This window comes from Nanorana parkeri, unplaced genomic scaffold (assembly GCF_000935625.1).
Source record: "Nanorana parkeri isolate BGI_ZX_2015 unplaced genomic scaffold, ASM93562v1 scaffold725, whole genome shotgun sequence".
Taxonomy (NCBI): Eukaryota; Metazoa; Chordata; class Amphibia; order Anura; family Dicroglossidae; genus Nanorana; species Nanorana parkeri.
Genome location: NW_017306993.1, coordinates 131,002 through 143,629, shown reverse-complemented (window position 1 = coordinate 143,629; position 12,628 = coordinate 131,002). Strand labels below are relative to the sequence as shown.

The window sequence follows — 12,628 nt, the reverse complement described above, 5'->3', positions numbered from 1 at the left end:
TGAAGAAGCAAATAAATTACAACTGTTTTGATACTTAGATATCACAATAAATACCTAGGGCTCTTTAATGCACTCTACAGCATAAATTGCTACAGGATGGTACATCCGACATGGCATAATCATCATGTAGTATATTTTGAATGAACAAGCTCTTATATGGTCAAGAAAGTTCTTGGTACTTCACCAAAAATATTGAATTTTCTGGCCAAAGCAGTCTGCTTTTGTGTTTCTTCAGAACTAGAACAATGGATAAGCGCACAACTACTTGATGGTCACTATGTGGAGAAAATGTGACCTGGGATGTTCGGTGTGCAAGCTCCTTATATTTGTGTTTCTTCAGTTATTTTCAGGGGAACAAAATTTACTACAGTGTGTTACTATGCATAGGAAAAAACCTTTAAAAAATGCCAGATGTCATGGGTGTGGTGTTCAAAACCTGTTTGGGCTCACTGGGTATGATGGGAATAGTATCTGAAATTGTCACCTCCAACTCACTGTCCTGGTCTTCAAGAATGCCTTCCTCCAAGGGGATGATTTTAATAACCTTTTCCTCAAAGTGAACCTGTTTCTTTTTAGCACATAAGTCTATAGAAGCATCCATGCGACCTTGGTCTTTCTTAGATGGTTGGCGGTCCTTCTTTACTTTGAGGATGCTTCTCATATGGGTGAGTAGAGATTCTCTCTTCTGGCGCAGGGAGTCATTGAAAGTGTAAGTTTGCTCTGTGTCTCCAGCTCTGGTCATAGCAATGGCTGTGGTAGATGGGTCTGTGTAATATTCAGCCTGCAAAACGCAATCCTTGCTCTTAGTCTTCTTTCGTTTACTCAAAAAAAGATAGGCAATCCCAGTAACAATTAACATGGTTCCTGCAAGTAAGAATAAGGAATCAGGATTAGCCTTAATAACTAAAACATTTTACATTCTAGCCATTGTTTTTCACCAACATTTCCTCCCTTACATCTATATAAACTATTAGTGATGTGTTTTATCAGATTACATTATTCTACAACTCTGTCTGCAGTTCATACCTGTACTGGATTAGCACCAGTTGTGTGTAATCAGGAACTCTGTCCTTGCAAAGAACTTTGCATATGGCAGTCTGGGAAGTAAAAATGTGTGGGGCTCCTAAAGGGGATGTGCCCAAATATGAAGGAAAACATTGGCTGCAACTTAAAAGATGTTAAATTACATTCATGATGCAAATTTGAATCTTCTTTTGATTAGTTCAATGCCACAATGATTGCCCTGAGTATAATCAGTGCAATTAATATCTGAGACTACTGTGATAAATGCACAAATCACAAAATGGTAGCAGAATAGATGAAGAATTAGATTTTACACATAAGGAACTCGCTTCAAACAGTAGAGCATTAAGGACACTTCCACTCACTTAGATCTTCTTTTTAGGGCTTCTTTTCCCACTTTAATTGACTCAAAAACCCAAAGGCCCACACAGGTTTACCCTCAGAGGGGTTTTCCAACATAATGTGGACACAGTACTTGCAAAAAGAAAACACCTTCAGGCCCCTGGCTTTTACTTTCAGCGTCACAGCGAAGTCCTGACTGTTTCTCTCAGAGTCACACAGGTACTTTCTTCAACCTACTGGTCACACAGGCTGGTTCCAGGGTAGAACCTTCCTGACTCCTGCACAGAGACCTCCTCTGTCTCTCAGGTGGAACCACTCAATTAGCAGGCTGGGGGAGAGCTTATGGAGGCCCTATTGAGCCAGCTTGCTTCAGCTGAGCTTGTTACCCCCAAACCTCCTGCCCTCTCACCACTTTCTCCTAGAGGAAGAACTTCAGTATTACACCTGAAACTGGGCCTCCATCTCATCAACCAACAATCTATTTAATTTACACAATACAGTGTATAACATCCATATACTGTAATCTAATTGATAAATATAATTGGATTTATGGAAATGGGCATTGGTATGGAAGTAATTCTAGCCAGTGATACCTTTTAAGTTATATGCATTGAAATATATACTACTCTTGATCCAGAGCTACTTTTTATCATGTGTATGAATTTTCTGATAATGGTAAATAAAAAATCTATCTTTCTTGGCATAAGACATCCTGAAAAGTCAATTAATTTCTTTTAGGACTCTGCGGATAGCAGAACGATAGCTGGAACCAGAGCCATCACTTTCTGATCCATAGTGCATAACTGGAAACAGTTATGAGGGTTCCAAGATGAATAGAAAAATAATATCTGAGACGCAGGGGGTAATATTCCCTTTCCAGCCCCTTTGATCTGATTGGCTGATCTCAGGGGGTGAAAACAGTTTTTTGATCTTCACAAGTATAATAATATAATATGATAATGGAGAACCAAAGCCAGCAAATTGTCACATTCAAGGGGTCCATGCACACATGGGAGTGTGTCCACGTTTCTCTATCCAACCCCGGAAGCAGGATTAAGCATGATCTCTGTAAGTTTTATCCCGTTTTATTTTATACTGTTGCTTGTATGTATGTGTGTCTCACTTTTTGTAACATCTGCTTTTTGTAACTTTTTTGTAATTATCTTTTTTTTATGCACTGCCCATCTAGGGTTATTAAATATAAAATAATAAGCTGGTTTTTGATTGCTCTAAAAGAACGCACGAATCTGAAGAGACTGTTGTTTGTGTTGTATGTGTATAGTCGATTGATTGTATCATCGGTGCCTTGAAGCTCGGTTGTAAGTCATTGGCAGGCAGGGATCTGTGTGTCTGATGTGGGTGTGTGTGGGCAGTGGAAGAAGTGGGTACGCCAAGATTCTAGCTTAGAGGATAGCTTAGGGGATCTTAGTGGGCGTGAGGAGACCACTTAGGCTGCCACACAACCATTAGAGTAGACTAGATTGTATGCAAGATTTGCATCTGCATGGGTCCAGGGAACTACAAGTCCCAACGTGCCCTCATTGTCCTTGTACACCCCCACATATAAATCACCCAGGGAACTACAAGTTCCAGCATGCAAGCCCCCTGCAGTAGTTCACTGGGTGATATGTGAGAGGTGTACAGGGACAGTGAGTACATGCTGGGACTTGTAGTCCCCTGTATGACTAGAAGGCTGTTTTAATTAATTCCTCATGAAAATACTAGTAATACAATGGCATTATAGTGCAGTAATTTTCAAGTTCAACTATATTCTATTCTATGTTTCTATAATGGCATTGTATTACTAGTACTTTCATGAGGACAGTAATTAAAACAGCCTTCTATCATACATGGAACTACAAGTCCCAGCTGAACTGCTGACGTGTAGTTTTCTAGTAATACAATGTCATTATAGAACATGGAATAGAATATAGTCAGTTCCAAATTCAACATTCGCATAAAGGCTGCCGTTGTCCCCAGCAAGCATGGGACCTCATGCACTCGCTTCAGTTTAAAAATGTAAAGTGCCAGTATCTGTGTTTAGTATCAGGGCATTTCACGAAAACGAGTACTCATGAAAATGCCCCTTGTAATGCTTCACCCAGGGCACATGCCCCCCTGCCCCCCCCCCCCCAGATTTGGCCCTGCTTATGCTGAAAATCTCATTACATTTGTGTTGAATTTACATACTAAATTAAAAGGATTAGAACTATGAGGTGAGTGAAAAGCACTCACCTCATAGTTCTCCTTTTAAGAGGATGTGGTGTCAGAATTTCCTAAATCAGTGACAATGTAAATGTTTTCATCTTTGCTGATAAAGCAAACTGTTATGGAACTCTATAACCCTAACTCTGTTAGGCTAACTCAAAAGTTTGTCTTTCAATTAAAAAAAGCCTAACTATGCACTCCTGTGACTGGTAAATTAAACATGGGCAAATATTCACTGTGGAGTAAAGTGGGATAAAACAGGGAAGGAAAGAAAAAAAAAATCACTTTATTAAAAAAAAATCCTTTACTGGTGTACTGCACAAAAAGAGTGCTGCATACAAAACACACTGCAAACTCCTCTGTATGGATTACATTTTCGGTACATAACACATATAAGTGTTATAATTCATCAGTGACTAGAACAGCGCAATTTCAACTCATGTGTTTGGTGTTTTTTTGTGACTCGCCGCTTGTATAGGAAAACATACCTACTAAATAGAGAGGTAATATACTAACCTTTCTGGTGGCCAATGTCTTGCTCCCTGGTGACTGCAAGTATTCTACACTTAAGGGTGCTGAGAAGACCTGTTCCCCCACCACGTGCTGTGATTTGTTCCTCTGGTTTATATATCATTACAGGATTAGGAACTGGCGGGAGGAACCACAGGATGCAGCAGGTGAAAACAAGTATTTGGCCCACCAAAAGGGTCAAATGCATACAATAGCTGGGAGGGCAGCAAAGCAGTGGATTTTTAAGACATAGCCACCTGAAAGGTAATTATATTCACTATTCTCTTAGCAAGAATAATTTTCTGTACAAGTGATCCTGTGGTAACAGGATCACTTTAAGTTAAAGTTAAGTTAAAGTTACAATATTTTTCTACAATAAATTCTAGAAAACCACACATTATGGAAGGTGGATATTTGCACAATTTAGCATTGTGAACTGCATAGGTTAGCCTGTTATTAAAAGACTGCTTTTTTCTGTTTTTCCTTTCATTTTTTTTTTTTCTTTCAAATTCAGTTTCACTCAACACAATTGTGATGATATAACCTTGGCAAGTCGTGTGCAATGTTACATAACATTGCATTGATCCAAAAAAAAGAAGAAGAAAGTAATACAAAAAAAAACAAAAACTATTTAAATAATGGCAGTGGGTTAAAAAGAACTTTAGACGTTTCTAGGAAACATATGTTATATATAATCGCTGGTTATTTTTGTACTCTCCTTTTAGCCTAATCTCTTGTGCTTGGGCTATATACAATGATTTAATGATTTCTGAGAATGTCTATACCTCCTAAAATTGAGAAGCTGTCATTTAGCCAAGATCTTAATATAATTCTCCTGGCAATAGCTAAAGTAATATGAGCAAATGGCGGCTGATGTTTACACTGAATTCATTCTCTTTGCAGTCCCTAAGACCGCCAAAGTACAAATCAAGGGATTTGAACACATAAGTTGTTGAGTGAGAAAACCATGTACTTGGATCAGAACTTTTCCAGAATTGGACCTCCTGAAAACTATGCATGTTAATTATTATCATACCACACTTAGGACACTTATATTTTAATATACTAAAAACATATAAACATAGTGGAGCAATTTACAATGTTCTTTAAAAGAGATATTTATAAAGCAGTCATGTTCTAGTCACCAAATATTTACAGCAGATACATTTTCCTGGTTCTGGTACATTCACTGATAGTGATTGAACCTCTATTTGTGAATGTTGGTCAAAGTAACATTCAAAGCTTTAAAAATGGGCTAAGTGTTTTAGATTTAGTTATTGATCTATGTTTTTGTGGCCTGTTGAGTTTATTTATTTATTTATTTTTTTTAAAAGGCTCCTTCTCATCTGGGACACAATTAACTTCAGTCTACCAGACAAAAGCTTGGTCAAAAAACTCGACAGAAGGGATTCTATTAATGGATATAAATTATAAATTCTAATAGTCTAAACTATAACTATATACTTCTAACCATTTTTTCTTTAAAAACAAAGGAAGGCAAAAGTTATCCACACTTATGTAAACAGTCCTACAAGCATCTGATCTAGGATAGAGTGTGCAATGTGTCACCCCTCTAAACAGAAGCGTAAACTAAAAATATTAACTGTCTGGTAAAAATCGGTGAAAATCAATATTCACTTAGCAACATTCACTTTATTTAACAAGCATACTCAGTGTACATTTGATAAATAAAAATAATATTCTCTAAACATCTTGCTTGCTGCCCCCTTGCCATAAGGATATCAGCCATCATGAGTACAACAGAGTTCAGGCTGGCAATTTTACCTATAAAAGTATGACATTAACCAACTGTTCAGCAGCTGCCAAATTAGGCTAGTACACACTCACATTATTATAAATAGGGTGAATGTGAGTGAAGAATGGTATCCGAACTGCCTAAAAAGATTAACTGGTTGATTTGTAAATTATACCTTTATATTTCAATGATCACCATATACAACTAGGTGTCTAAAATAACAACTTTACAAACTATACGCTAGCTCAGCATAATAACAAAATTATATCAACATTTACAAATTTTCCAAAATATACCAATAAATGTATCCATCAAAATCTAAAAATACATAGTAACATGGCAAAGATTGTTTGGATTGGTTACAAAATCCCCAGATCACTTACTTACTAGTTGTACTATACCATTAAATCCGTTTAGAATTGTGGTTGGCATGCACATCTCCTGTTGTCCATTCCAACAACTTACCTATTTTTGTGGCCTATTGGTAGTAGATACAAATGTCTGGTGCAGTTGATGCCCAGGCATATCATGGTCATCTAGTGCATAATAATATAATGCCTTAGTGAAAAGCATAGCAATATCCCCAGCTATGTGCAGTAATAATGACTATAGGTGTAAGTCCCTTCTGTGCTAATCTATCCTTGTCAAATTAATAAAAATAGCTGCTCACACAAATTATAATATATACACTCCCACCCAAATTAAGTATTGTAGTAACGGTACATTTAGTTCGGTGTTTAAGCTAGAAACTAAAGGTTTACAGCCAGTCACCTAATAGACTGGAAGCCTGTGGCTTTGTGTCCTGTAGAGAATTCAGGATCACCTTGACCAGTTTGTGTCTAATTTTAATCAGACTGGAAAAGGGTTAAGATCTCTGTAAGTCTCTATTGATATCTGTTGAGATTTCCTGCAATTTCTATTGTGGAAACAAAATGAAGAAGAGAAATAATATCTTCCAGAAGCAAAGGGAAGTCCAACCTTTGGCAGTTGTCATTGAACAGCTGTTCAATTGAAATATTTCCCTTCACTTGATCCAGAGACGAGTGTAAAAAGTTAGATTTCCCATCACTTTCTGTTTCAATGACCTTTATGCCTCCAGCACAGAAAGTTAGAGTAAATCTCATAAGTGTAATCACAGAAAATAATAAATACCTGACAAAGGTTCTACCCCTTTCCTACTCTTTCCACAACTATAAAATAGGTGATGATGTGATGTCTCTTCTCCCAGAGACATTTCCAAAAGCGCAATGCTGGGAGTGAACAAAAGTCAGCCACAGGAGCAGTTCCTGCTAAAAAGAACTGGATGGTAATTTTAGGCAGGGGTGCTACATTCTACCTTGCATACCTGGAATTGTGACATGCCAGACCAGTACTGGGTGAAGGAAGCAGGCCACTGACAGTATGCCATACCCAAGGAACTTCTGAAATCCTCCCATTCGTGCTGTTTTCCGTAAGCATACATACAGACGGGGTTCTGACTGCCATCTAAATTGGAAGAGGCATAGATTTTATTACATTATGTACACAAACAGTAAATTCACATAAAATATGGTTTATATATTACCGAACAAAGACACAGGTATTACCTTATACAGTGCATGAGAAACATGTGTATGAAGAAAACACCTTCACAGAATGACACGGCTGCTGATGAAAACCTGAAGCAGAAATAGATAATGGTTTTATTTAAAAAAAAGTGAAGACTGTAGACTGCATTCATTCATGTCAAGGCTGGAGCTAAAAAATTATGAAAGATAGAAACTGGTGTTTCATGGTGACTGGTCAACTTTAAATGGGAATTTGTCATATATAAAGCATAGGCTAGAGGCTTCAAGGTATTCACGTGTTTCATTCCACAACCAGAAATAAGGCGATGATGGAAGGCAGAGCCGTGTAAATATTTACTATTTGTCCCATTGGCTTACTGTACATCCAAAACTGCGGCTATAAAAAGGTGCTGTGCTAAATAACTTAGAGTTCCTGTTTGAGTAAATGCAAGGTAACATGTCTGTAAGAATGAGCCCTTATGGCCATGTGAGATTAGTGACTCTAATGAATCAACTGGACTAACAAATTACTTCCCCCAATGGAATCATGCCCTTGGTTGCCCAGAATGCTGCAGACTTTGGGGCAGTGAGAATGGGGCAGTGAGAAAGCGACATCTTGCTGATCCAGCTAGTAAAGGAGTGACCTCATAGGAATGGGCTAGCGTTCTGTTATTGATCCTGTCATTAGCAATCTGTCAACAGTGACAGGATTGTTCATCAGTCTTAAGCTGGCAATACAATCTTATATACTGCAGGCTGAAGAAAAAGAAAAATTGGATTCCTCCATCTTTTGTATTCTGATAGTGGTGGGTGTGCCATGCTAATTGCCTGCTGTCACCTTTTGCCCAAAAGTTTTCCATCCAGCTCCTTTGGTTTTGTGATCAAAGGATGCCAGACACAAGTGTACCAACAGGGCCACCCATTGTAAGAACGTTGGTTGGTTCTTGATAAACCAGTTCAAATTCGCAGTGATGGACAGCTTTAAGGAACTGGTCATCTGGAGCTACATTCCTTATCTGTAAGCAAATGGAATTATAGTTTTTTTTTTAATTCACCATTACTTTTGGCTTTAGTTTTGGCTATATCCTTTAGTAGAACTTCATCTAACATGGTTTATCCTGTTTTTAATTGAGTGGTTAAGAGTTAGAACCTCTGTCAGGACTTTATGACATTGCATTATTTAGGTGCAATTCATAAACCTAAAGCCATGATAGGTATACTTATTTGAAAAAGGTGATATTTATTTAGTCCAATGATTCTTGAAAATTGCAGTCACATGACTAAATTAGGGTGCCTTATCCTTGTGTTAAAGCTCTGTGCAATTACAATTATTTATATAGCGCCAACATATTCCGCAGCTGCTGTACAATTATTTAGACACGACAAGTAAGAAACACTGACAAGCATCATTGATATACAGTAGGTGAGGAGGACCCTGCCCAAATAAGCTTACAGCCTTATTTGGGAAATTTCCCCTAAGCTTAGCGTTGTTTTCAAATATGACATGATCCAAATGAATGTCCTTTTATCATAAAAATCTGAGAATGAAAATATGTGTAGTAATTTACAACATTTTAAAGGTTAAACCAACTTAAGGTCATTACCTCATAATAGGCATATTATGAGTTCTAGCTTAGATTAGAAAATATTATACACTATATATTCATATACACACAAACGTGTGTGTGTGTTTTTTGTATGGTAGAAAGTCAATCGTTAAATGAGGTATTCAACTAAATTAACAAACCAATTATACTTTGAAAATATGTATAAAATTACAAATACTGCATAATTCAGACATATTGCATGGTACTGTACACACTAAATACTTACAGTAAATAATAGGCCAGACTTGGAAATTGTCCCTTTTGCAGAGTTTCAATCCCAACACCAATTAGCACTGTAGAATAAAAAAAAGCGGCACATTCAACAGGACTAATATAACTTTACAACAAAACAGAATGGAAAAAGTATTTTTAAAGCTAAACTTAGGGGAAATGTCAAAAGGTACCCTTCCACTGCAAGGTTTAAATGTACATTTGTCTCTAGGGTACCATTAAAATGCAGTGTGTTTTAATGTTATACCCTGGTCTGCATTGTAAGGGTTATGCAATGGTGGTATGCTATTGTATTTAATCGAGACTGCAGTATGTGTACACATTCACACAGGTATGAATTCAGAATATAAGTAGAACTGTCCTTTCAGGATTTGGTTAAGGAATTGTTTTATTTGCAGTCACACTACTGTCACCACAAGCACATGTATAGCACGGTACAAATGTGTTCTTGTGACGGGTGCACAGCTTTTTGTCCCCTTTTCTTCAACCAGAGTGTGTAATGGAGGTCCTTTTCTATGATTAGTGGAAAACTTACATTAAATCGGTACTGTGAGGACTGTAAACTAAGCCTGCCACTTAAGCAACAAGTGGAGTTCTTCTTCTGGGGGTGCACAGGGCAGGGTCCATGTCCCCCCAAAATTTCCTTTGTGATCAAATACACAAAGTCTTTTTTCAGACTAGTGTTTACAGAACAAAGGTTGCCCTGAACAGACACTGGCTATGTTCCAATTGTTTCAGCAAGAGCTGGTTGTGAAGCAATATTTGATATTCAGTAAAAATTAAGCAACCTGAAGGGACATATCTGGGTGTCTCATTGATTCAGTGATGCTATAAAAGTGTGTTTAAAGTGGAACTGAATTCCCCTATATGTGCCTCTTCTCCAGCAATGCAAGCTTCCTTGTCAGTGCATCCATTTTTACTTGGTCTGCTTTCATGTTTGGCATCTACAGCCATTTTGGTTGGCTTGCTCTAGATGACATAACTCCCAAGCATGTGCACAGCAGTTAATTAATCCCTCAATAAGTACTATCCTTGTCGCACTCCTTACCGATATGTCCCTTGTAGTGGGGGGTGCTTGCAGTGACTGCGGATGGCGTGGCGAATGTCAGCCAAATTGTAGAAATGTCACCGCACACCAGTCCTTTTAGGATAGTAAAAGCTTCATTTATTGAACCAACAAGCGCTTTCGGGACCGCACAGGGTCCATTCATCAGGCTTTAGCATTGACCTGGTGTTGATGGGCTTTTAACTTGTGTTGATGGCATTAGCTTGACATCAGTTTAACAAGTGTAGCCATTATATACTTATATGTATGTGCTACTATAGAGATGTGAATTCTAACTGTGAAGAGTTAATTGACTCTGTGTGTGTGAAGAGGGGTGGAGAACTGTGGGGATTGTAGTACGTTGGGATATGGATATCTGAGTGAAAAGACTGTGGAAGAGGAGACAGGAGGACTATGGGTTGCAGCTACTGAGCGGGCAGTCTGGGATCGGGATCTAATGTGTTCGGATCGATGTGACAGAGTGTGCGTTAAGACTGCTTGTAATAGAGGTGTGTGGTCATCTCTGACACAGGGACACCCGGACTCTGTAACGCGGTGCTGTAGAGACGGAAGAGACGGTGACTGAGCGCCTGGATTGAGGCCTAGGGACGCGGCAGCGGCGAGGATATTGCGGCCTGGACGTGCGGACGATCCAGCCACTGGAGTGACCCGGTCAGCCCGGCTGAGGGAGCAGAAGTGAACGGAGCCAGCAGTGATCGTATCTGAGACCCTGATGACCTTAGATGAGCGGGTAAGTGTTCCAGGAGTCCATAGATGACTTCTTCTTTCTCTTAAGTGTTGTTCTGTCGGAAGAGGGACTTCCATCTGCTGTTGAAAGACATCTCCTTTCCAAGATAACCTGGGGAGTGGTGAGAGGCCTTTGGGCCAATGTGACAATGTACCTTTATGCATCTGCTACACAGTATGGGCCCCAACGTTGGCTAGCCTAGGACATTACTACTGGCCAGTAGTCTAGAGGGGGTGTGATACTTCCTAGGAGAGATATCTGTTGAATTTCTCTGTCTCAAGACTTACCCCTGAGACAGTCTGGCATCATTGGTTTCTGCATAGGCAATAGACAGCCGCGGTTACTGACTGTCAGAGTGCCATAGCCTGTCATTTATTGCATTGTATGTGACTGGTAAACCATTAACCTCCCTGGCGGTATGATTATTCAGGATTTTAGCATCCCAAAGCGGTACATTGTTTTTCATGGAAATTTGTTGTTTTATATTGTAGGCCTGTAATTCTTAGTAAATCTTAGGAATAACTCACCTAAATCTGTCCAAACAAGAGTCCAGTAGACATCCCAGGTATGATAACATTTGAAACACGAAATATTTATAATTGTGAAAAAGTGTCAGGCAGGGCACTGGACAAAGCTCTAGGGACAAAATTGAAGTCAAATAGTTTGATACATAAGTGTAATCATAGCAGATTACATTGTATTCTGTATTCTTGCAACTTTTCACTTTTGAATTTCCCGCCGGCTGTGACGCCAGAAAACAAAACTAAAAGTCAGATGCCGGCATCTGACTTTTAGTTTCGTTTTCGGGCCGCGTACAGCAGAGGATGCTGCGGGCTGGCAGGGACAAGGTAAGTGACACTTTGTGTATTCCCGAGTTACCGCTCCTGGTATTGAAAATTAACCCCGAGCCAGACTCGGGAATACCGCCAGGGAGGTTAATAGTATTACTCTGCATTGGTCAACCATTAAATCCTTTACAAAGCTCATTAAAGGTGTGTTGGTGTGCTGTGGATCCACCATTGGGCGGTACATTGGTGCAGGGGGACAGAAAAACCCCTTACAACGAGTGGCTCCTGCGGGGGTAGCTCTACACAAGCTGCTGAGATAATTTAGCATTTCATGATAGGAGCTCCTACTGATCTGAAATTGACCTGCTTCAAGCGAGTTTTACATTCTTATAGATTTGTATGGGAATGCAAATTCAATCAAAAAAATGAAGTGAACAAAAGGCCCTAAAAGACATCTAGAGTCATGTAGACATCAGTTGGTAATGCCAGATGATGTTTGCAGGGACTGAAGCCTAGACCCTGACACCCCGCTCCAAGAGCCCATTAAGCATTGTAGAGAAAGTTGGGACACTGGCTAATTATGCACCGTTACTGATGTCGTCTCCTGCAATGTAAGTGTGAACTGTACTGAGACTGAGAAAATGTCAGAAGATGTTACTATTCTAAAACAGTTACGTTAGAGTGTTCTCATACTTCACTTATGCCATCTTCTGGGCTTGGCCTTGAGAGGTCACCTGCCATTCCCCTTACATGCTTAATTAATAGGTTATATTAAAGTACAGAGATGCTGATAGATAACTTTTGGTTATGTGTTTTAAATAGC

At 39.0% G+C, this 12,628-nt stretch overlaps 1 protein-coding gene across 1 annotated transcript in view; it reads right to left on the bottom strand.

Annotated features, from left to right (window-relative positions):
* Nucleotides 1–394: 394 nt before the first annotated feature.
* TMEM72 (transmembrane protein 72) overlaps nucleotides 395–12,628 on the bottom strand; it is a 53,528-nt gene continuing 41,294 nt past the window's right edge. The window contains exons 2-5 of the mRNA XM_018564101.1: nucleotides 9,220–9,286; nucleotides 7,426–7,497; nucleotides 7,185–7,324; nucleotides 395–864 (exon numbers count right to left, since the gene is read on the bottom strand). Of these exons, the coding sequence (XP_018419603.1) occupies nucleotides 398–864; nucleotides 7,185–7,324; nucleotides 7,426–7,497; nucleotides 9,220–9,286 (746 nt within the window). The 3' untranslated portion in view covers nucleotides 395–397. The remainder of the gene's footprint in view (nucleotides 865–7,184; nucleotides 7,325–7,425; nucleotides 7,498–9,219; nucleotides 9,287–12,628) is intronic.